Raw genomic sequence first — 26,249 nt, forward strand, 5'->3', positions numbered from 1 at the left:
ATGATCGCAACAAGTCAAATAATTGAGATCAGACAATTAACAGACAATTGTTACAGCTGTAGTAGTTTCACGTTAATGTCTCATTTAGAACTCTCACAAATTATTTTTCTTGACATCATTATTGTAAATCACAGCTGCAGCGCTGATGCAGATACAGCACAGTGCATTTGATATGCCAGTTATGACACTCTAGTAGACGACGTGTGCGGCAGTGGGTAAATGTAACTGTACAGGCACTTGCTAAACAGGCAGTAAGCTGCTCAAAGGTACATTTTGAATTTCAATTGTTGTAGTAGTTAAAATACCATCAGAATCAGAATAATTTTATTTTGCCAAGTATATTTGCACATACAAGAAAAGTGACTTGGTGAGGCTGGTGCATAAAAGAACAAAAATAACAATAAAAAAATCGCTATTTGCATATGCCCACCACAGTATGAAGAATATGAACAACTTGTGTACAGCAGGGCAGTGGAGCATGCCCAAGAATTGACCATGAACCAGACCTGAAGCTAGACACCCCTTGGTAAGCCTCAAGGATTTTTCCAAATCCAAGTCCCAAAAGTATAATAAGGAAGTCAACATGCAGTGTACATATTCTCACCATATTTTCCAAACATCTCTCTGAGCTTCTTGTCATCCACGTCCTCCCCAAAGTTCTTGATGTAAATGTTGGTGAACTCTTTGACACGGGCGCCCAGCTCAGCCTCTCTTTCTTTTCGGGATTTGAAGGGTCCAACAAATCTGTTGTGTCGGCCGCAAAATAAAACTTTGATTAATTTGTGCACAATGGTTTATGGCATTGAATAGTATCCGTACTGTTTGTTATTTGTCCACATTTCCTATATTCAAAATGACCACAATTACATCTTAAAATAATAAAGTATGTTTTTGTACCTACAGTAGTTTAATATGTAGTCCCCACACCAAGTTACACAGAAGATGCTTATTACATTACTCTAAAATCAATTTGCAGTGCTGGCTTGTGGCCCCTTTGGCACCCACTTACACTTTTCTGTCATTGAGTAACATGCCGTTCTTTTTCTCAATGGCCCGCTCAGCATCCTCATGGGTCTCAAACTGGACGAAGCCGTAACCCTTTGAGCCATTTTCATCACAAACCACCTTGAAAATGGGATATTGGGGCACATGAGCAGCAATCACAAAACACGCAATTCAAATTAGAATCCCGTTTATGAAAAGTGTCTTCTGTGTCAGTGCAATATTGAGTCGTAGTTCAAGGGGATCAGCTCTCCGTCTACCTTGCAGGACAGGATGTTTCCAAAGGCAGAGAAGGTATCGTAGAGGGTGTTATTGTCGATGGACTTGTCCAGGTTTTTGATGAAGATGTTGCCCACGCCACTGTTCCTCAGCCATGGGTCACGCTGGGACCACATGATGCGGAATGGTCTGCCTTTGATCACGTCAAAGTTCATGGTGTCTAGGGCACGCTCCGCTGGGGGAGAAAAATATAAATATTCATACACGCCACCATCCAACAATGTGCTTCATGTAATCTTAAAATCCGTTGAATACATTCATCTGAACAAATCCTGAAATGAGACGTTACCCCTCAAGAACACATGTCAATGATAATCAAATTAGAAAAACGCCAGAGCAACAGTATTCAGAGTGGGAAAAGTCTCATGATATCTCATGAAAAGCGTTTTTTTACTGCAGAGTTCGGCTTGACTAGCGACACGGTGCACCATAGGGCTTGAGTCTAACTTTTCATCAGTATCCCAAAGGAAATTACGTGATTTTTGGACCACATCCCAATATCATCCTACACACACAACTTGGTCACCACAAGTTGCACCACAACACCAATATCAATTCACAGAATCACGCCTCTACCCATGAATGTATGCCGTATGTTGTGGGTGCAGATATGATGTAAGTAAAAGCTAAAGATAAAAAAATAGAAAAATAAAAATAAATGCAGTCTCAGCAGCGCAACCCCAATGATGGATTATGGATACAGCCACACGATCTTGTTACGGCATACTTATAACCAACTAAACTGAAATAACGTTGCTTGTTATTAGTCAACGGCACCACTGCATTTCAACACGATACGCCTAAAATAATCTATGTCTTAATAAAATAGAGTCGTCGTTTACCGTGTGTGAATACTTTGTCAGAGGAAACACCTACCATCGGCCGGCTGCTGGAAGTTGACAAAGGCATAACCAAGGGGTCGCCGGGTGGTCTTGTCCCTGCAGAGTCGAATGGAGAGGATGGGTCCTGCCTGGCTGAACTTCTTGTACAGCATGGCCTCGGTAACATCCTGGTGCAGGTCCCCCACGTACAGGGAGGCCATGTGGTAACTAGGCGCAGTAGGATTCATGGCTGACGATGCTGGTTTCAGGCAGATTAAATAAGACGTTTGTCAAACGATTTTTCTGCTGCGTGCCTTGCCCTCTGAGTTCAATATATTTGAACAAGACAATTCTTGCTGAACTTGTAAAAGTGTGCTATGTGTGCGTGTACGTATATGGGCATGTATTCGCCTTGTTCTTCGTTCTTGTTTTTTGTCCTCTTGCAGTTCCTTTTTCTTCTTCTTCTTGTCTTCTTGTGTTCAATCGGGGCTCGCATACAATTGTAATGTTCTACCGGGAGGCAGAGATATGTGTGTAATTGACGACTGGATTTCTCTTCCGCACTCTGTTTTCCCATAGGAAACCTCTTGGGCGAAATGCTGGCGCAAAAAGTGGAATATTTCGCAAACCGTTGGCCGAAACCGCCACAAGTAGTAGCAAACGATTCCCAATCGAGCCGAGGGGAGGAGTAAAAAAAACCAAAACCTATGCAAGAATAGACAATTGCTGTTGAAATTGTGTCAGCCGCGTGTGTATACATACATGTGCCTGTATGCATGTGCCGCCGCCTTCTTTGGCATAAAGAGATGGCCGCTCCTCCAAACATTCAGCTTTGTGATGTCACAAAGCTATCGCTGATGACGGCTGGTGGGGGATTCCCCTAGTATGTGTCTACCGTGCAGGTACTCCTCACTTAACAACCTACCTTTTTAATGACCGTCCAGACTTACGAACAGCTCTCCTGCCGCGGCGTCTCAGCGTCAAGCATCCCATCGCGCATCACCGTTTCGCAGTCTCAGTGTCGTTCCCGCAATCTGTCAGTATTCACTACACTAGCGGTCGCAATCGCCACTTCCCCCTTACCGTAAAAAAACACGGGTCCCCGCTTATCAACCAATTCGCTTAACGACCTGGTCCTAGGAACGTAACGCGGTCGACTCGGTCGGTAAGTGCGGAGCACCCGTATTTGTTTCCGTGATGACTGGAATACTTTCTATTTTAGCGTAGGAAACCACTTGTGCGACGCTGCCAGCGCACTTACTGTAATAACAAGTGAATTCCTGGAGAAATTGTAAAAGTATGCACCTGTGAAAGCATCTGTCTGTGTGTACCCGTCCCCGTTGCTATAGCAACCAAGGTTCAAAATCCAACTACCACTTTGATGAACTGCGCCTGTCATGCATGGGCGAAATAACGATCCATATTTAAAAAAGTATAAATGTATGGCTTGGATGTTCGTATTGTGAGTGACAGAAGTTAATGAACAGTTTGCCCATATGATGCCTATGGGCAAATTGGTTGAAAGTTGTGGAAGTTATGGTGAATGTGAAAATGATAAAATTTAGAGATTTAGAGCTGGAGCTAGAGTGGAGCGATTAACCCCATTTAATCCCAAATGTTTCCTAGTTATGTGATACATGGATTTTACTCTTTGCCACATAACACAAACTGCATGAAGCTATGTGTTCTGTTCTTGGTCACAATTGTGACTGGTGGGACTCAATAATTGCAAATAAGGTGAAATTACAATTCAATCGTTGTACTTTTATTATTTATTTATTGTATTATTTTGGTCATATTCTTTGTTTTATTGTTGTGTTTTTATTAATTTATATAATGGTTGTATTGGGTTTTTTTAAATTTGATTAATTTGGTACTTTTTTACAAATGTATTTATTGTGGTCATTATTAAGTGTACTTATATTATTCATCAAATACTCCGTGTTGAAATATATTACGTTTTCATTTATTTTGATTTATTTTATGAACTTGCAAATATTATTTGTATAATACAATTTCACCCCAAAATGAGTAAAACAACAAAGCCAACCTATTAAAATTAAAAGTTATCGTTCTGGGCTAATCTCTTCCAGGCTATCTTCGAGGGGAAACACTTTATTTGAAGAGTAATATTCAATATTATTATGATTACACTCGAAACTCATATTGACTATTAGTTTCTCCTACCTCTTTGGGTTTTAGGGATGGAAGGTTGAAACCATGATGGAAATTAAACACTTTCAAGGAGAACAGCTCCACAATCTTCTTCCCGAATGGCTTCTTGGCCTTCTCCCTAGTCTCTACCAGGACATTATTTAGATTGTTCATAGACTTAAAGCTGGTCAATAGGGGGTGCTAGTGTGCCACAATAATAACAAAATACATAGCTGCGGGCAGCAATATGTGGGGTCCAGGGGAGTCGGCCATACGTTAAAGTTCAATGGACTTTACTGTGCTTTGACTCCCTGTTTTCCGGTGTGTTTTGTGACTGCAGAGGTTCGTTTGTTTCGGGCCTGGTTACAGTGTGATTCTATGATCAGGCGGTGTTTGCGGCTGTCGGTGGGTTTCCCACGCCGCAACGAACGGTGGTTATCCTTCTGAAGTCGGCAGCATGACTGTGGCTGAAATGATCGTCACGATTATTTTCGTCAGTATTGTGATCACGATTATTTACCACGATTATCAGTGCCTTTTTCTGGAACAGAATTATTCAATGGCACTTTATAATAATGTATTTTATAAAGCTATAAATAAATAAGCTAAGGTACTGTAAGTGACTTCCATTGTAGAGGATATATAATTAAACAAATTGTGTGAAGTGGGCTACGGATTCTTGTTGTTATTGTAATAAATCTTGTGAGGCATCCAGAAGGGAACTCATTATTTTGGTTCTTTTTGTGTTATTTATTTATTTATGGTGTATGTGTTTGACACATACACAATAAATACATGGTCCTTGTATTATGTCATTTCTTATGGTTATTGTTACCAGTAATTATAATTCAGGAAGTTTGTATACATTGATATCTCATGAATGTCTATAAATTCTGACAGTGATTCTATTGGCTTTTTATTTTGTAGAACTTACCCTGGTGCGTGTCAGTTGTATTTCTGATGTTTAATACGTTGCGCTTTGTTTAATCCCATTGTCTTCTACTAATACTTAAAACTTTTTTTTTCAAACATCAATGAAGTTTAATAGTAATAAAATAATACCTGTCTTTTTGTAATTTTATATGGTTAAGAGTTTATGTCTTATATTCTTTAGGTTAAAGTCCTATCCTTAACTAAAGTGCTATCATGGGATCTGTGTACTCTGTCAACTTGGGCATGCTGACAGAGTAAAATGGCACCACTGTGCGTGGTGCCATTTTGGTGAGGTTGCGATTGTTGATCATAAACTTCTTACACAGTAATGAACCGATGGCGGATAAAACTCAGACGACACCGTGCTGGAACTACCTCGCATGCACATTGTATCCAGATTGACTGTGGGTTCGTCGGATCCATGACATCCATAAAAGGTCTGAGGTCAGTTACATCTGCACGTGCCGCCATCTTGGTGAGGACCCGGTTATTGATCACCAGACTGCAGTGCTATCATGTGACTTGCATTCCGTCATTTGCTCATGCGCGCACTTTGCGGAGATGATAAAAATATTTTTCTATTAAATTATTTCAAAATAACGGACCGATCTGGATCAAACTTGGACGACGGCATGTCGGCAGATCCATGACATCCATAGACTAATGACGTCAGTTTCTCATGAACAGAACAACGGAAAAAAAACCAAAATGTAAACCACCTTCAGGTTGAAGAATACCCGGTAAGTACACATAGGCCCTAGTGCATCGTACACTAGGTTTGTAGGGACAGATAAGGGCAAATAAATGGAATGCAAAATACTGTATTCAACAATATACGGACTTATGTCTGTGATAACAATACAAAAGCTGGCAAAAAATGGCTAAAAAAAAAGGATACAGAATAAAATAATACTAAAAAAAAAAATGTTTTTCATGTCTGAAAGTCTGAAAATGTATTTTCTAGTCAGTTGTTTTGTTCAGGTTGTTAAAAAAGAACAACAACAAAAAAAACAACAACAATTGTCGGTGTGGTTGTTCTCCTCTGAATTCTTACCACACTGGAGATCGGAACACGAGGATCCACGGGTCCTCTTCTGAAGTTTAGAAGAGTTTGGGTTGGCTCGCCATTTCCATGCCTTCTTCAATGATATTTAAAAAAGCAAAACAAAAAAAAACACACACACAAAAAACCCTACCCTGTACACAGACAGGACTAGTAATTATATTCTAATTCTCACCTTTGTCACCTTTCTACAGCACACTGTGAACAAATTAGTGTCTTCCAGTAAATGGAATGTAAACTTTTTAAAATCATATAAATGTTGTAGCTGTATAAAATACAATATTCTATCAACAAATCCTAATACTGAACCCATACTCCTGAACCATGCATTATGATTAATGTGTCTCTTTTTTTAATCAAATGATGAATCTTCCACCAAAAAGCTATTATTTGGCAATTAGCTTTGATCGCAAACATTCACAAAACACTGAGCACAGCATTTAATGAAGATTCCTCAATGATTAATACATAGTGCACCTTTAATGTGTGAGTTAAATCAACTAATCTAATAACACGCGTAACAAAACGTCCATGGCAACAATACATGCATGGCGACAAATGAACAGAGATTTGAATATGAATGAAAATATGAAAATATGAATGCATAAGTCTCCATCTTAACACCAACGTCTTGCAACGCACTGTTTGCTCGCTAGCCAGCTTAAACAACTCGCCGAGACAGAGGAAATGAACGTGGCAAAAACTGATAAATATGTGTATCACCGGGTGGTTGTTGTTTATTATTTTTTACATCTTAAAATCCAAACTCTACTTCTCACTCCTTGCTCCCGTTTTTTTATTCCTCTGTGTGCAACATATCCGAGATGGGACGGGACCCCCACCACCCCTCCATTTGAAAACGTGGACATTTTTTTGATTGTCCTTGTCTAATTGTCACTATTATTCAAACAAATTAATAAAATACATATTGCTTATAATATATTATAATACATTAATACGAACGTTTATTATCTTCATGATATGTATATATATATTTTTCATTACATTTTACTTTAAATATTAACTAATAAAACATAAATTATTTGAAGCCTACTTTTATCTGGATATATACGCAAACCCATCACAGGGATGTGAAACTGGAAGTGGTGCGTTATGAGTTGAATGGCTCTCATTAAGCAGGTGACATTTTTTTTTCCTGATTTTAAACTTGTTTTGAAGTTAAACATGGAAGTGAATACCCTGGGGAGTTTAGCCAGAAGGACAAACAACAAACTGTTAAGTTTTGCGTTTGGTGGTTTCATAGAAAGTTCCGGCTAATGCTGAAATGCTGGTCCTATGAGGTTCGATGCCAATTCTGACCACTTTATGGCTATTCCTTTTCCCTTTCAGTAGTTTGTTTTCTATATCTTTGGAGTTTAATAGGAATTATAGAACAGTTTTTGTCAACGTCGTAACGCCTTTTTTGTTCAAAACAATGATTCAACGTTTCAGCAAGGCGGTCTTGGAGTGCTTTTTGAAAGCCATCGCGGACGGCCGCTCGTTCGAGGCATCTCCATAGGATGCCGTGACAGTAACAACCATTTTAATAATGGCAAAATATTATTTGCAGATCACTGGGCTGGGTCTGGCTGTGGTGCCATGTTGACAGGTACGCTCTGATTGTACAGGGAGCGGAGGCACCGCTGCCCCTTTTTGTTTTATTTTTTGTCCATGCAGCCACCACCAGGTCTCTGCAGGTGGTAATAACTTCACTCTAACTGCGTGTGGCTATTAGCGCAAAGAGGCTCATTTGCATAGAAAGAGGCCAATCTTGCACCAAATGCATGAATACCTCATTTAAAGACACTATTTGGGTGGCGGCACAGTCAGCGATGCATTTCACCGTTTGCGGGCGCTTTGTGAATCAAGAATTGTGTTTTCTGTTTCCCATGTTCGCACTGACACTGCATGTCACTGTAGAGGTGCTAAACTGCTCCATCTCTGAACGTCACATTACTATATTTTATACGACACCTCGCTCTGCCTCTCGTCTAATTAGTAAACTGTTTTCTGTGATAATGAAAAGCTTCTGTTGACACGTCAGTTCAAGGATTTATTGATGGAGAACTTGCATGTAACACAGTTCAAAACTTGAGTGCTGTCACGTAATTCATTACAAACAGCTGTCGAGTGTGTATGTACAGGCATTCTGACCACTAACACAGTAAAATGCCATCAAACAGGAACGCATTCAAATTCTTTTTTTCAAACAAACTTGATTTTTTTCGGATCAAGGCCGAGTCAAACCATTCCCTAGGTCTGGCAAAGTCAATTGTGTTCATCTCTTTTTTAAGGAATAATTCGGAAGAAATCATTTTTCCGTGTTTTGAGAGTTTGGGATTTTTCCAATGTAAAACATCTTCCTATCTTCATCTGTGAAGCAGGTTCAATCTGTAAAATAGAAAACAAGGTCAAAATTAAGTGAGGCTAATACAACAACTTCTAAATAATATTTTATTAATTCTGCTTAAATACCATATGTGGTGTGGGGATGGTGTGGTTCGAGCAGCCACACTTTTCCTGGGTCTAGGTCAGGGGTGCCCACTCTTTTTCGGCTTGCGAGCTATTTTTAAAATGACCAGGTCAAAATGATCTAACTTCATTAAAAAATGCTAAATATATTTATTTATATGTATATACTGAGTAAACTTCATATATACAAAATATGTTGGCATACCTTGCATCCCTGCATGAACCCTTACGGCACAATAGCATTAAATACATTTATGGTCACTACCTTACTCTGATGACTTGCACTGAATGGAGCTGGCCAGGGTTGCATAGTCCGGACAGTAGCTACTGGTAGCCAGCCTCAAGCAGGCTTCCAAATGATCATCCGTCATGGTGGAACGCTATTTAGACTCAATAATTCTCATGTGGGAAAAGGCTGACTCACATAAATAAGTAGAGCCGAATAATGCAGTCAAGGGGGTAGCACATTTCCTCATGTTTGGGTCATTTTCCTCTGTGAGTAAGTTCCAAAACGGTCCATGAGCCCTGGACTTGAGCTGAATGTCAGTCTGTGGTGTCAACATCTCATCCTCCGCTGCAGACGAGTTCAGGTGAACCGGTGCTGCAATCTTTGATGCGAGTGAATCAACCTCAATATCTTCCCTAAATGGGAAGCACATAAATGTAGCGATTGGCTTGAGTAAAGCACCTTGAAACCGTTTGTCAAAGTCCGACAGGCAGTTTTCAATCTGCTCTGTGTAGTCATGGCGCTGCAGCTTTGAGGCCAGAAGTTGCACTACCGAACTGAACTGATCATGTTGACCACGGTTTTGTCTTTTCCTTGCATATTTTTATTTATTTATTTTATTTTTTTGAATGGCGTGCGATCTACCCGCACTACCTTTGCGATCTACCGGTCGATCGCGATCGACATATCGGGCACCCCTGGTCTAGGTAATTGGGGCCCAGGATCAGTGTGGCTGCAAACCTGTTGCTCATTGGTTGGTCTAATGAGCAACAGGTAAAACCCCCATCCCCACACACAGGAGGCCTTGTCATGACACATGTCCATCTGCTCCTGGGCTTATTCCACTCAGCCCACTCTCTACAATTAACTGTGATTTATCAACACCATCGTCTGTGTCTCTGTGCCGGAGGGCCCTGAAACTGCTAGAGTGGCACCTGAACATGGACTCTCCGGCACGCTGAATGGACACAGAGGGGCCGTTCGAAGATGCCCTGGAGCCACCAGCGGGGTCAACCAGCGGCCCCAGCACCAACCCTCCCCCAACTGGCAGCAGCAGCAGCAGCAGCCCCAGCATCCAGGGGGTCCGGCGGAGGACCGGGGTAGAAGCAGCCATGTCAACCAAGACGGGTAACCGCCTCCAGCTAGCCCCTCCGCCCAGCAGCCACTGCCGGCACCATCCAGCAGCCAGGCCAGCCCTCCAAGCAGCCCCCGCGACAGCCCAGCCCAGCCCAGCCATGGCTCCACCAGCCAACACGGCAGCTCGAGTCCCCACGCTGCGGAAGGGAAGAGGGGAGTCTGCATCGTTGCCCTGGGGGAGGGTTGCCAGTGGACCGTGCTGTTCCCAGGAACCAGGTCCTAACCAGTTAATCTCTTTGGACATTTTGTTGGTCTGAAGTATGGGAACCCTGTTTCAGAGTCCAGTGTTTCATTATTTTAGGTATCGTAACCCTGTGTCAGAGTCTGTCCTTTTTAGGTATGGGAACCCTGTTTCAGAGTCCAGGCATTTTTGTTTCTCTGCTTGGTCCGGGGGGTTGGTGGTTTGGGCAGCCACACCTGTCCTGGGTCTAGGTAATTGGGGCCCAGGATCAGTGTGGCTGCAAACCTGTTGCTCATTAGTTGGTCTAATGAGCAACAGGTAAAACCCCCATCCCCACACACAGGAGAGGAGCCTTTGTCACGACACATGTCCATCTGCTCCTGGGCTTATTCCAACTATCCCACTCTTTCCAATAACCTGTGATTTATCAACACCATGGTCTGTGTCTCTGTGTCAGAGGGCCAAAAACTGCCACACCATAGTAATTTTAATTCCATGTAGTCCTTATAGTATCAAAAGTCATGACTGTCCCACCTTTTAAATGCTAGGACCCATCAGCAGGAGTGGTGCACTCCTGAGCAGCCTCCGTAGCCTGGTAGGTATGAAGCACAGCAACCGCCTCATCCACCTTAAACAACAGCGAAGATTCATCACTGTCGAGCCTTAACACCAACATTTCCCACTTCCCAACTTTTTCAGTGGGTTCAACCAACATACATTTGGAGCAACTTAATCATCGTTAGCCTGATGCTTCCATTTTCCCTCATAGCATTGCCTGCCATATTTAATCTCTATACTTGAAGCTGCGCACAATGTCTGCTTTGTCCGCTATGCCAATACAGAGGGGCCAAAATACTCAACTTTTCTGTCACCACAACAGTGAGATGTCCGACCTTGAAGACTAAATTGTTATCCACTCCTCATTCTTTCCAGTAACTGATCTTATTCACTGATTTGTTCAATCAAAATCTGATATAACACAAAAAGCGTTAAAAAAAAATAGAAGGCAAAGTCATAGTTTTGTACTTTTCTTCCCCTTTTTCTAGAAGTGGCAGAGCTTTCATGTTTAAAAAAAAAAGTAAGAAATGCTGCATTTTACATACAAGTCCTCGGTCATGCTGATTTCAATCAATATTTCAAGTTCAAGTTCAAGTTCAAGAGATTATTTGTCACATACATATACATACGGTCATACATATATGCAGTGAAATGTCATGACACCCGGTGATTACGCACAATAAGCTCTATAAGCTCTAAAAATACTAAAAAATACCAAAATGTGCGGAATCGACACAAGGTGCTCGCGCAACCTTGTCCTTTGAACAAGTGACCATTAAAGCTTAATGTGTAATAAGTAATAAGTGAATATTACTAAGAAATAAGTAATGTATTATACTATGTATTATACATGTATTGTACTATGTACTATTACTGTAAAAAGTAATAATGGCTTGAATCCACTGGTTTATTAACTGACCATGGAGCGCAGGAATTCGGGAGACTCCAACATGTAGAGCAGATCAGAGTTGTCGATTTCCAGAAGCATGCCAGTGATCTTGCCTGCCAAGTTTGGGTGCATTGTCTGGATGAGGGGGAACAGACGTTCGCCTGCGGGGGGGGGGATGCATCGAGGACCCGCCGGTCACAGTAAAGATCACACACTCATGAGGCCCATTCTATGAGGGCACAAGCCATTACCCAAACAACTATGTATTTCATAAACATTGTAAACATGTTGAATTCAGATTCAATTACTTTGCGACAAAAAGTGACGACAAACTCACCCAGCAACCGTTTCTGTTCCTGGGGGGGGGCTGCGACCAGCATAGAGACGGTCAGGGGCTCCTGTCCTTGGACATGCACAGCAGGGGCTCCCGTCCTTGGGCATGCACGGACATGCACTGCAGACTGAAAGAGGGCACACATGAGTCTGGTTCAGTCCCAAGAATAGGTTTGTTTGATACAGACACACAAACACGATTGTCAAATTAAAATAAATGCTCAAAATGCACTTTGTTAATCTTTGTGGGGGGGGGGGTAACTTCTTACTACTTGGATCACAAATACTTAGAAATTCTGATTAACTCCAGTATAAGTATTAAGTGGGATGAGCAAAATTAATAAAACGTCAGTCTGGCCTCCTATCACAGAATGGTTCGTAAGAATTGACAACTTAATAATGATGCAAAATGTCATAACTGCGCATAATGTTATAAAGAAATGGAATAAAAACCAATAGTGTAATAACTGGTTGAGAATGGAATAAAATTGTTGAATGGATAAAGTAATAACTTTCATATATTGTATATAATAACTTATTACTATATACGTACACCATTACATTCTCAAGCAAGTAAAATATGTCTGCCTTCATAGTGTGATCATTTTATTACATTCTAAAATTTGTAAATAAATGAGGAATTAACATGAGCTTCAAAGGACCGCTCAATATCTCACAGGTATACAATAGGTTTCAGCTAGTGTAAAACATGTCAATATACATTGTTTTCCATCAACCAACTCAGAAAACAAATGTTTTGTGAAACAACAAAATATATGTTTTTTATGAAAAGATTATCCAGTCACAATTTTCAAAACTTAACATAATGAATAAATCTCAAACAAAACACCGCTCTGGCACTCTCGGTCGCCAGTGTATGGAGCCATTCAAGCTCAACAATTAATTTCAACTATGTAAAATAGGGAATTGAAATGTCTTGGTTTGAACAAAACTAGGCAATGTTCAACATTCACCGTTCTTCTTTTTGTTTTTACAAATGATAACACCACCACAACTCACCTGCGGGACGGCAGTCATTAGGTAGCCGGAGGGCGGAGCAGGCTGGTAGGGGTTGAGGACCGGGTTGGGCACGGCGTGGACAGTGGCCATCCTCTGCATGCACTGGCTGGTGGGATGCGCCTGGCTCTCCTCCTTGCGTTTGGCGAGGGCCACGTACAGCGTCTTCGTGGAGACAATTCTGCCGTTCATCTCCATCACAGCCTTGGTGGCTTCGTCCGGGGAGGAGAAGCAGACGAAGCCGAAGCCTTTGCTGCGTCCGCCTTCCATCATTACCTGCAAGAGATTAATAACAAACAGCCGCTGATCTCACTATTACTGTCGATCGAAATTCTCAGTATCCATGCTCTGCATCAGCAAGTATCCATAACTCACTGAAGCAAGCTTGTTTTGTTGCGGCTGGTCATGAGGGACAACCATTAAAAGTCTATCTTCAAAATCTTTCGAGTCACAACTTGAAGACGTACCTTGGCACTTGTAATTGTTCCAAAGGGAGAGAATTCTTTGCGTAGGCGCTCATCGTCCACGCCATCGTCAAGATTCTTCACATACAAATTGACACCCTGGTACATTGAAAAAAGGTTAGTCACTCTCCGGTTAGTTTAATAAAGAATTCTTAATTCTTACTGAATTATTGGTAATCAACAGTACAAAGGGCTGCTTGGGAGGGTTTTTCGAGGCGTTACCAACCTGGTATCTTGTCATGCGCTCCAGCTTCATCTGCTCAAACTTGCGCTGGAGTTCATCCTGGCCCTTCTTCTGTGCACGACCCACGTACACCTGCCTGCCATTCAGCTCTTTGCCGTTCATGTCGTCTACAGCCTAAGAAACACACAACGGGAAGCTGATTCAGACAAATCCGTCAAAAAATAAAAAAAAACCAAGAGGGGCCGTCCAAACCATGTCAACTGGTCCCTCTTAATGTGGAGGAGTGGCGGTTCTACTCTAAGGTCGTCTTGGATAGCTGATCTCCTCACCCTATCGCTAAGACTGAGTCCAGTAACCCTGCAATGTAACCTTATGATAACTACCTGTAACTGGAACTTTATTAGTCACTATCCAAAGCTCATGGATTTGGTCGGAACAAAGACTGACCGGGAAATTGGGAGCTTTGCCAGTAACTTTAGCAATCTGACCCTCCCTTTGTTGTGCATTGTCAAATTGTCGAGTGGCTCGCACAAGTTTTGAGTGAACTAAAGCGTTTTCATGTGAGGTAACAACCAACCAACCTTCTGTGCGTCCTCGTGTCTCTCAAAGCTCACGAAGCCAAATCCCTTGGATTTGCCACTGTCATCAGTCATGACACGGATACTGAGGGCAGGTCCTACCAAAACATAAAAAGATCATAATGATCCGTTGGATAAAAGCACTCTGGTATAAATGTTACAGAGTCAAGATGGCCTCGATGGGTGTGTGTACGTTTGGTTGGAATCATTTTTATCTGGAGACCAAAATCCAGCATCAGCACTGATAAAGTTCAGCACCAAAACACTGACAACTGGACAAAGTGCTGAATAACGTACCGTCAGCTCTGGACAAAGTGCTGAATTACGTACCGTCAGCTCTTCCTTTGCCACTGTCTGTTATGTCAACGTCATTACCATTTGCCAACGATTTTACAAAATGATTGCGGCCAATTTTAATAATTGGGTTATTAAATCAGATGATTATGTAATAATTGTGACAGACACAGAGAGACGTCTCATTTAGCGCTATCACAACTTACATTTACATTTACATTTAGTCATTTAGCAGACGCTTTTATCCAAAGCATCAGCTTCAGCAGCAACTTGTATTCCTCCACGTGCTGGACATAGAGCTGCAGCACTGATACAGATAACCTTAAATTTGATATGTCTGCTTCAAATTTCCATTGTTGTAGTACTTAAGACTTAACAGTGAAAATGTTGGGACAATCCTAGTCCCTAAAATATGAGAAAGCAAAACGGTGCTGTACTTTTGGTTCTTAACTTTTGAGTGAACATTGTACATATTCTCACCATATTTTCCAAACATCTGTCTTAGCTTTTCGTCATCCATGTCCTCCCCAATGTTCTTGATGTACACGTTGGTGAACTCTTTGGCACGGGCTCCCAGCTCAGCCTCTCTTTCTTTCCGTGACTTGAATGGTCCAACAAATCTGTTGCGCATGCCACGAATGTAAAACTTTGATCCATTTATGCATAAACACAGATGATCCATTACTGTTTGCCTTTCGTACACATTTAATATATTCAAAATGTCAATAATTACACCTAGAAATACTGAAGTGAGTGTTACATATAGTGCTCACACTGAGTTATATATAAGGGTGTTCTTATTTAACACTGGAAGATGCATCGGCAGTACTGGATTGTGGCCCGGTTTTCTTGACTTTCCGAAAAATCTTTTTGTTCGGGATCTAGTCAACAAGATGCAGTTACACGTCACTCAACAATCCAGGCTCCTGTTCTTAGATTTAAGTGTCGACGTTACACCTACAGGAGTAATCAGACATACAGTACTTACACTTTTCTGTCATTGAGTAACATGCCGTTCATCTTCTCAATGGCCCGCTCGGCCGCCTCGTGCGTCTCAAAGTGTACGAAGCCGTAACCTTTTGAGCCATTTTCATCACAAACCACCTTGGAAAAAGCGATATTGGCGCACATGAGCAGCGCTCGCAAAACATGTAATGCAAATTCGTATCTTAAAAATGTCTTTCTTGTCAGTGCGATATTGAGTCAGGGTTTGAGTTGTGGGCGGCCTGCCCCCACACATTAGTTCAAGGGGATCGGCTCTCCGTCTACCTTGCAGGACAGGATGTTTCCAAAGGCAGAGAAGGTATCGTAGAGGGCCTTGTTGTCTATGGACTTGTCCAGGTTTTTGATGAAGATGTTGCCCACGCCACTGTTCCTCAGCGATGGGTCACGCTGGGACCACATGATGCGGAGTGGCCTGCCTTTGATCACGTAATAGTTCATGTTGTCGAGGGCGCGCTCCGCTGGGGGAAAGTAAAATAGTCATACAACAAGCATCAAACAATGTGGAGACATTTTTCCCTTACAATCCCTGAATTGAGAATTTACCTACACGCACACATCAGTGATGATATAATTTGGAAAAATGCGAAAAATGCCAGAACAACGATATTCAGGGGTTGAATGCTGTGCTGCATGGGGTGAATGCTACAGCATACCCATATGTAGAATCAAGTGCAGTTTAATATGCTACAATACAACTTCAGTTTTAACGATATAAACTTAGACCTTGGCCAAAATGTTTTTCTCCGCCTCAAATCATCAAAACAACTGAAAGCGGGTGCAAGCAGTTCTCAGCTGCCTTATCTGGTAAAAAAAAAAAGCCTTGATTATCGGTATCCTGGGCTTCAATTGACAATGGAGGAATGCATCTTTTACATGACTGAACTTCCTGATGTGTAGAGAGAATATGGTTTCTATGGCCATCAAGATTGAACTAGATCAGTAACATGTGCAAAACCTTTTTTTTTATTATTGTTTATACACTCAAAGTATTTGTATTCACGTTTTCCAAGAAGTTCATGTGCAAAATCTTTTTTTTTATCGTGATTATACAGAGGCAGAAAGAACAGAACACAACTCGAACTACATCCTACCCTACCCAACCTACCCCTGCATTTCAACACCGATAGGCCTACAGTTATCGAACAATCTGACAAAATGCAGTCGACTCAATGTTTCTCATGTGCATTGTGAGGTTGTGTTAATATTTCGTGAGAAGAAAAAGCCTACCATCAACTGGCTGCTGGAACGTGACATAGGCATAACCCAGGGGCCGACGGGTAATCTTGTCCCTGCAGAGTCGAATGGAGAGTATTGGCCCCACCTGGCTGAACTTCTCATAAAGCATGGCCTCGGTAACGTCCCTGTGCAGGTCCCCCACATACAGAGAGGCCATCGGGTAACTAGGCGCAATAGGATTCATAGCCGACGATGCTGGTTTCAGGCAAAAAAAACACAACTGGAAAAAAATGAAGGCGTTTACGTTGAAAGGTCTGAGAAAACTGCCATTTTGTTTTAAATAAAGATGATTTTTTCAAGTCGCCCTTCGCTCTCCATGTTCTAATATTTCAACTAGTCAATTCCTGCTGAGATTGTAAAAGAGTCCTGGCCCTGTACATGCGCGTACGTACGAGCGCGTGTATGTATGTGCCTTCTACTTTGGCATAAACTGACGGCAGCTTCTTTTGTTTTAACGGCGGCTCGCATCCAATTGTAATGTTGCATTCTGTTACTAAATGCTATATCCTGTTTGTGTGTGTGAGTGTGTGCATCTGTGTGTGTCGCTCAGCTTTTAGCGGGACAGTCGAACATCACAATGACATCACATGATGATGCCCCCCCCTGTTGCCACAGCTACCGGGGGTGTGGCTATGTGAGGAATTCCCCAAAAATATTTACATTTGTTTCCATGGCAACTGGATTTCTCTGCCGCCCTCTATTTCCCTATAAGAAACCTTTTGGGCAAAATATTGTGTGAAATATTAAAAAAAAACCTGTTAAACCAAAACGCTCGCTTAAAGTAATAGCCCGCGTTTCCTGGTCGAGGAGGTCATTTTGATATACTTTGCATTAATGTGGCTCGAAAACTGTGGGAGGAGTAGCATGGCAAAAAAAAGGCAGGGAGAATTATACATTTTACTCGACAATTCCTAGTGGAATAGTCGTTCTGTCGATCAGTCCGTCTGTCCGTCTGCCCCTACCTCTGTTTATTAGCAATGAGGTTCAAAATCCAACTGTCGCTTTGACCAACTGCACCTGTGTCATACATGGGCGGAATTCTTAGATTCTCTGTGGATAACTGTATCCCGGTACGGCCTACTCACTCCTATCCAGACCAGAAGCCCGAAAACGGCGACATTCCCCTGAGGTCGAGGGAGCGTACCACTGCCTTTAAATCGGGGGACAAGGAATGCTACAAAAAAATCGAGGTATGACATATGTAGAGCCATCAAAGCCACTCAAGGACTATATAGGGATAAACTGGAAAATCACTACTGCTGTGACTCACGGCGCATGTGGAGAGGGCTGCAGGCGATTACGGACTATAATTCTAAGCCCCGCATGGCTACCGACACCCCGGCCTCGCTCCAAGCTGAACAACTTTTATGCCCGCTTTGAAGCTCACAACTTGGACCCAGTAACAGCAGCACAGTGCCAACCCGATGAAGATGATCTACAGGCGATAGAGTCTGTTGTAAGTACAACTTTTTTTTAGGGTTAAGGCTCGTAAAGCTGTTGGCCCAGATGGCACCCCTACCCCTGTTCTTAAGACGTTCCGAAGTACACGCAGCTATCTCGGGTTTTCACTGACCTTTCTAACATTTCCCTGTCATTGTGCGTGGTTCCACTGTATTTTAAGAAAACGACTATTGCGCCTTATACCTCACAAAACACTTGTCTCTTGCCTTAATGATTTTCGACCTGTTGCTTTGACGTCTGCCACTCTACCCACAGATACGGGTTCAGGGAGGGAGACGGAGACTTTCGGGCAGTGAGGTGCCAACACGGCAGGGTTTTTATTATTGCAGTCAACAAAATGGCTCACTGGCCAAAATAAAGACATAAAACAGAATTATATTTTGTGAGCGTCAGGGTCCGTCCGTTCCACGATCTGGTCCGCTGAGTCTCAGCTCGGTCTCCTTCGCTGCCAAGACAAACAACGCATATGAAAACCCTCCCAGCCGGGTCGGGCCAATCAGCGCCACTGGGAGTGATGAGCCCAACCCGGTAAAGCCGTGGCTTAACCACGCCCCCTTGTGTGCCGCACTCTGTTATTATGAAGTGCATAGAAAGATTGGTTGTATCATATAACATTCCTGCTACCCATAACCCATTACAGTTTGCCTACTGTTCCAATAGATCTGAAGGTGAGGCTATCTCACTTGCTCTGCATACTGCTTCCGTACACTTGAAAAGAAAAATACCTATGTCAGAATGTTTTTTTTTATTAATTATAGCTCTGCTTTTAATACAATTGTACCATCCAAACTGATGTTGAAACTCAGATGTCTTGGTCTGTGCCACTCTATCTGCAATTTGCTATTTGATTTCCTGACACTACACTGTGAGAATAGGTAAAACACACTCTTCTACATTAGTTCATTGGACCGGCACGCCACAGGGCTGCTGTCTCAGTCCCCTATTGTACAGTCTGTTTACACACGACTGTGTTGCCAAATGTGAAATAAGCATCATAATATTTGCAGATGACACCACAGTGATTGGAATAATGAACGGCAGTGATGAGAGGGCCTATTGGATGGAAGTGGGAGATCTAATCATATGGTGCCGCAATAACAGCCTCTCTCTAAATGTCAACAAGACAAAATAAATCATCGTTGACTTCGGGAAGATCGGAGAAAATCTCATTCCTATTTCCATCATCGGGTCATCTGTTGAAATTGTTAACAGGTTTCGATTTCTTGGTATACACATCTCAGACACCCTCACACGGTCTCTCAACACCAATTGCATTCACAAGAAAGCACAGCAGAGACTTTACTTTTTGAGGTGTCTTGGTATGAGTAACAAAACTCCTGTGCGCTTCTATAGCTGTATCATTGTAGTGTCCTGACAGGCTGTATCTCAGTATGGTTCGGCAACCTGACAGCTCAGGACTGCAAACTAGTGATGTGTGAGGTTGAGCGAATCGTTCAAAACGAACGACTCTTTTATTTCCTCATCTCCACTAACTCCAGAACTGACTCACCCCTCCTACCTGCTGTTTGCTAGACACTGTGTCACTCATACTATTGAGCAAATCTTATATTAAATGTATCAAGTTAATTCGTGTATAAACCGAGCAGTGTAAGAAAAGAAACCGCTTTGGCGCTTGTTCCTGCTCTCCCAGCCCGGAGCTCGCCCCCCCTGCCCTGAGCTGATTGGTCTGACACGGGCTGCCCGAATCACTCACTTCCTCTCCCAGCCCGCCCGGAGCTGAAGTCAAGGTCTGACTACGAGTCAAATCATTCACTCACTCAGTACTCGCTCTCCCTTGCCAGAGCTGAAAGTCTGACTTGGGCTGCACAAAATCACTCACTCACTCACTCACCCACAAGTTGCATGCCACAGTGACAGTCAGTAACCGTCCATGAATTTTGAATTTGTCCCTTTTTAGTAGTTTAACGACTACTCGATTCTTATTGATCGTATGCTTTAAATTGAATTTAAATTTAAATTAAAACGAATTTAATCTAAACTAAACATTTTGCATTTGATAACTCTTGGTCTTTCATTCTTTTATCAAAATGATATGGATATGAAATTATCCCCTAACCAGAAACCCTGAATGAACAAAGAAGTTCGCCTTCTCCTCAAGGCCATTGACGCAGCCTTCAGGTCCAGGGCCAAACACAACTACAAGCAAAGGATTGAAGAGCACTTCAACTCCTCCGACCCCCGGCGTATGTGCCAAGGCCTACATACGCTCACCAACAAATCCCCATGCAACTCTTCCCCACCCTCCTCCACTTCCCTCCCAGACGAGCTGAACCACTTCTACGCTCGATTTGATCGGGAAAACAAGGAGGCAGCCTTCAAGTCAGCTGTTTCACCAGACGAGGACACACTCCAATTCTCCACCTCAGAGGTCGGCGACATCCTGAGCAGGGTGAATGCTCGGAGCGCTGCTGGCCCTGATGGAGTCCCCAGACGCGAACTGCGAGCCTGCGCAGAGCAGTTGGCCGGTGTCTTCACTGACATCTTCAACATGTCACTAGCCCAATCAACAGTCCTCCACAGTTTTAAATCTGTGGGGGACTCTACAACCAAGGAACTGAATGATTTCCGCCCTGTTGCACTGACACTCATCATTGCAAAATGTTTTTAGAGGCTGGTCCTCTCACATCTGAAAGCCTGCCTGCCCCCTTCACTGGACCCGTACCAATTTGCCTACCGACGCAACCGATCAACGGAGGATGCTATCTTCACAGTGCTCCATCCAGCCCTCACCCACCTGGATAGCCCCAAAACATATGTTAGAATGCTGTTTATTGACTTTAGTTCTGCATTCAACACTGTGATCCCCTCCAAGCTGATCTCCAAGCTCAGCCAGCTTGGCATCAGCAACTCACTCTGCAACTGGATTATGGACTTCCTTACTAACAGACCCCAGGCTGTTAAATTGGGGAGTCTCTCCTCATCCACTATGACCCTGAACACTGGCGTGCCGCAGGGTTGTGTGTTGAGCCTCTTCACTCACGACTGCGCCCCTGTTTATGGCTCCGATGCCATAGTCAAGTTTGCAGATGACACCACTGTGGTGGGCCTGATCAGAGATGAGGATGAAACAGCATATAGGGATGAGGTTCAACATCTAACTACGTGGTGTAAAAACAATAACCTGGAACTCAACACAAAGAAGACCAAGGAGATCATTGTGGACTTCAGGAGAACCGGGAGCAGGGCACACCCCCCCCTCCATATCAGCGGTGCTGAGGTTGAGCGTGTGTCTAGCTTTAAGTTCCTTGGGGTCCACATCACAGAAAATCTCTCTTGGTCCCTCAACTCCTCCAGTCCGGTGAAGAAGGTGCGTCAGCGCCTTCACTTCCTACGGACCCTTAAGAAGGCACAGCTTTGTCCTAGGATTCTATCGGCCTTCTACCGCTGTACCACTGAGCGCATACTTACAAACTGCATCTCTGTCTGGTACGGTAACTGCAACGTTGCCGACCGCAAGGCACTACAAAGAGTAGTCTAGACTATTGGCTGTATAGTCCCCCCCATCCACAACACATACCATGACCACTGCTTAAACAAAGCCAAATCCATTGTCAAGGATGACACCCACCCTAACCATGGACTTTCCACCCTTCTCCCATCTGGCAAGCGATACAGGAGCCTGCGCTCCCACACCAGCAGGCTCAAGTACAGCTTCTTTCCAGAGGCTGTAACACTGTTGAATAAACCCCCACGCCCCCTCTAGCACTGGACTTTTAAATGGTTACCTGCTAACCTGTTGCATCTCACTTTCTGTAATGTTCACCTGTTAACATTTACTGCCTTGCACTGAATAATTGTTTACACTCATTACTGCACTGTCTAGCACTGGACTCTTAAATGGTTACCTGCTCACCGGTTGCATTTCACTCTCTGCAATGTCTACCTGTTTACATTTACTGCTTTGCACTGTATAACTGTTTACACTCACTACTGCACTCTTTCATCAATTGCCCTTGCACTGCTATCACCTAAAAACTGCACAATACTTTTTTTAAACTTTTTTTTATATTCCATATCCTGACCAAAACCTGCACAATATACATAGATATACTACATGTATATATATAGTATTTATACAAAATGTCTATTTATACTCTCTGTACATAATCCCCCTATACTCCTGACAAACCTGTATTTATAACCTTACACTGTTGTACATAATACATATCTTTTGCCTACATAACTGCACAGAAACACTGTACTCAAACAGCACTTTTGTATTTAAATGCTTCTTTTGCACTTCTGGTTAGACATCAACTGCATTTCATTGGTTCTGTACCTGTACTCTGCTAGTGACAATAAAGGTGAATCTAATCTAATCTAATAATTACGACTGGGTCCGACATGGGCCCAAAAAGCATTTTTCCCGTTTGATGTATTTTTTTGGAGCGTCACAACTCCCACAAAATGACACGTTTCAATATCAGAATTGGATCCATTCAGTCCGATAACATTTGGAAAGTCGAGAAGAGCGGCACGATCATTTTATCCCATGTAAGTTAGCCGGCTCGACCAGGCAGAAGTCTCTGGTGCACATGCTCTATGGGCGCTGGGGCCGGTGGGGTATTCCCCAAGCTCTGGCTGACTGACTTGTGCCTCAAGTGACCCAAAATCTGACTCGCTTTAGTGAGTGACTCATACAAACTTGAGTCAGTAAAACGAGTGAAACCTTCCATCACCACATTGCAGACTGCTACAAAGGGCTGTTAAGACATCGACAAAAATCATTGGCCCTGAACTACCACAACTTCATAATATTTACACCAGTCGCTGCAAAAGGAAAACCCAAAACACCATAAAGGACGCCAGCCACCTGTCTGTTCTCGCTCCTTCCATATACAAGGTGTTACCGGAGCATCAAATCACACACCACCTGTCTCAGTAACAGTTTTGTGCAGCAGGCAGTCAGATTGCTGAACAGCTGACGTACATTTGGACCCCATTGTGGTTGTTTATTATGCATTGTTGTTGTATAGTATGCATTGTTGTTGTTGTTTATTATGCATTGTTGTTGTATAGTATGAATTGATGTTGTATAGTATGCATTGTTGTTGTATAGTATGCATTGTTGTTGTATAGTATGTAATGTTATCCTGGACTCTATATTGTGTCTATAATGTGTACATTGAATGCACTATGTACATAGTCTTTGTAGGTCTGCAGTGTTTTTGTTATTTTGGAATGGTGTGTCCTTTGTGTTAAGGCAGAGAGAACCAGACCACAAGTTTTTCATTGTATTTTTAATACACATGTCAATAAAGTTGAACCTGAAGTTGAACTTGAACGGTTTGATGCATCTTATGGGCAAATTGTCTACAAATAACTGAATTGAACTATCTGTATTCACTTAAACTGTCGCAAATGTTAGACAAGTAAGTGTCCAAGCAATGTGCAGGTCCACTCCTCTGCTGTGTCCCCCCGGGCCCTCTGGGGGGCTCTTTGCCCGGGATCTCTGGATCATTTATTTAAGTAGGAAATTATGCCAAACTTAGAATATGAAATCAAAGGGGTGTCAAAGTGAAAAGTTGACAAGGTACACCACTCAAAGGCAAACCTACAGTATAAACCATAATAAGCTCATAGTCATTAAAATACTAATCAAACCGAGAGGTGGTATGCCACACCTGATGCATGTGTGTAACCATCTGTAAGTGCTGCTATAGAGGTTAGTGATTTCACTTGATGTAGAACTTCCGCAAAACACCAATAAAATACCAATAGAAAACCCTAAAGGTGACAGTGAACGTGTTGTGTGTGTGTGTGTGTGAGTGATACGTCAGCACGATCTATAATTTGGGACAGAAATTAAAATGCCAAAATATTCGCTCCGTCTCAACATTTGCTGGTTGGTGCCGTAAAAGCGGTTTTGATGGAGAAGCTCCGAGGAAAGGCGAAAGAGACGGCGGCAAAAGGAATGTGCGAGAGCGCTGGCCTCAGGACCGCAAAAGCCGCGCCCCTCTCCCCGTTTAAAGACAGATTGGGGAAATCAAATGAATGATGAACGCTGATGAAAAAAATGGAGAGGAGGGCCTCTGTTTCCAACCATCCATGTCATCTATTTTTTGACTGTGATGAATTAGACATTATTACGGCGAAAGTAAACTGTGTACTTGTTGCAGGGCCATCATTTATCACCTCCTGACCAGTCAGACTGGGCTACTTCATCAATTACAACATAACATTAATCTATCTTAAAGTCTGCGGAAAAGCGGACATTTGGTGTCAAACATAAGTGGCGATTAATCACAAGCTGACCATTTGAGGGTAAATTATTCCTAGGTGCCCGTCTGTCGCTCTTACGGGCGCTCCCACTGTAAGAATCGACTTTTTCATTACACACAATGAAATCATAATTAAAATCTAAGTTCCATCCCAAAAGCTCAAATTGATTACGCAGATGTAAATAAAAAAAACTGCATTATGTTTAAAAAAAAAAGAAAGAAAAGAGAAGAGAAGAGAAAAGATAAAATGTACAGGGCAAACCGTGGAAATTGAAATGATATCGAAAGAGCAACGTAACTGTCACTGCTCTGAGTGCGGGGCCAGTGCGGGGCGCCCGCCGGACACTGCTGCATTCCAATGCAGTCGGAGCTCGGAAAATTCCGACCTCCCGCTTGGGAAAAAAAAACTGCAGACGGGCAGCCACTGACCGAAATAACGAGACTTGGCGGCACACATCGTTAACGACGGACAAAGTTGCCGGACTGGGTCGGACTGGGCTCTAAAGTGCGCCGCGGCTTTAGCTCCCGTGCAGGCGTCTACAAGCTTTGCCCAACGAACGCAGAGTGGGCGTCCATGTCGTTCCCCCAACGGCCAATGGGACGCGATCAGCTCGGGAGCCGGGAGCGCGGGCTCGGGGATGACCGATTTCTGAGTTTTATGGGAACGCAGCACAAGAGCTGAGGCGCTTTGGGTCCCGCCCCCTGGTGACGCGAGGCTCTTGCTACGGGACGCCATTTGTGACTAGCAGCGAAAAGCGCGGATGCTGCATTATTGTTGTTTTTAAAAGGTAAGGGGTGTTGGTCGTCCGCGCACCGCGCCATTAACGCCGTGTCACGTTCGAAGACATGTTAATCACAACGGAGATTGCAATTATAGCGGTCATTTCTGCCATTTTGGGCACTATCTCAAAGGTCGACGCTAGCCTCCTTTTTGGGCCTCTGCGCTGCCGTCGTTTCCCCGACCTGGTGAGCAGTGTGTAGCCCGCCCCCAGGCTGTTCCGATTGGCCGGCGAAGCCGAGCGCGCTCTCTGATTGGCTGTGTTGCGCGTCGCTCCAAGCGCCGATCAATAACATGCTGCTAGCCGTGTGGTTAGCCTGCAACCAGCGGGTCTAACGCAACCGAGCGGCGGCTGCGTGTCGTTGTTGGTCGACATGGCGTCACACGGCTTTGTTGACGACAACACGCGAAGGTAGCGAACGAGTGGGCTCCGGAGCGAGGCTTCCCGCAGCCCGCAGCGTTGCCGGCGATTAGTTTGGAAAGCTTCGCAAGTGTCGGGGGGTGTTAGCTCTGAAGCCAAACACGCTGGCTGGCTCCAGGCAGTCCAGCAGAGGGTGTTCGGCCGGCGGAGTTGTGTCGCCGCCGCGGCGCTTTCCATTCCGCTTTATTCGAAATAAGTGGTCGACTGACGCCGTGGCGGCGTTAAGTGCACAACACTATACACTTTAGAACAGTATTGGGGTCAGTGTTGTCAACCCCCCGGTAGAGGCGTGGGTCGGCAGCAGGACCGGTCCAGGGTCAGCGACGGCTCGGGACGCCAGTCGCCGCCAGTCGCCATGTGTCAGTCCTGCGTCCATGTCCGCAGCCCAGGGCAGCCTCCCCATCTCTGCCTAGGTCCCCGACGGTCTGTCCCGGGCCCACGTCCACAGCGCAGCAGATCATATTCACACGTACGGCAATCGTAGAAGAAGTTGGGCGAAGGACGGGGTTGGACGCTCAAAC

General features: G+C 43.6%; 1 protein-coding gene across 1 annotated transcript in view; it reads right to left on the minus strand.

The window, feature by feature from the left end:
- The window catches only part of LOC307233480 (polyadenylate-binding protein 1A-like), a gene marked incomplete at both ends in the record, with an annotated part of 33,863 nt that extends 16,853 nt beyond the window's left edge, over positions 1-17,010 (minus strand). Inside the window, 15 exons of the mRNA XM_080004816.1 lie at positions 605-744; positions 1,010-1,125; positions 1,263-1,456; positions 2,158-2,361; positions 6,244-6,247; positions 11,746-11,876; positions 12,053-12,176; positions 13,069-13,341; positions 13,533-13,628; positions 13,756-13,887; positions 14,295-14,389; positions 15,066-15,205; positions 15,574-15,689; positions 15,855-16,048; positions 16,818-17,010. Coding sequence (XP_079860942.1) covers positions 605-744; positions 1,010-1,125; positions 1,263-1,456; positions 2,158-2,361; positions 6,244-6,247; positions 11,746-11,876; positions 12,053-12,176; positions 13,069-13,341; positions 13,533-13,628; positions 13,756-13,887; positions 14,295-14,389; positions 15,066-15,205; positions 15,574-15,689; positions 15,855-16,048; positions 16,818-17,010 — 2,152 coding nt within the window. The remainder of the gene's footprint in view (positions 1-604; positions 745-1,009; positions 1,126-1,262; positions 1,457-2,157; positions 2,362-6,243; positions 6,248-11,745; positions 11,877-12,052; positions 12,177-13,068; positions 13,342-13,532; positions 13,629-13,755; positions 13,888-14,294; positions 14,390-15,065; positions 15,206-15,573; positions 15,690-15,854; positions 16,049-16,817) is intronic.
- Positions 17,011-26,249: the final 9,239 nt, after the last annotated feature.

The sequence above is a fragment of the Zeus faber genome (genome assembly GCF_960531495.2).
Source record: "Zeus faber genome assembly, chromosome: 8".
In the NCBI taxonomy this organism is placed as follows: domain Eukaryota; kingdom Metazoa; phylum Chordata; class Actinopteri; order Zeiformes; family Zeidae; genus Zeus; species Zeus faber.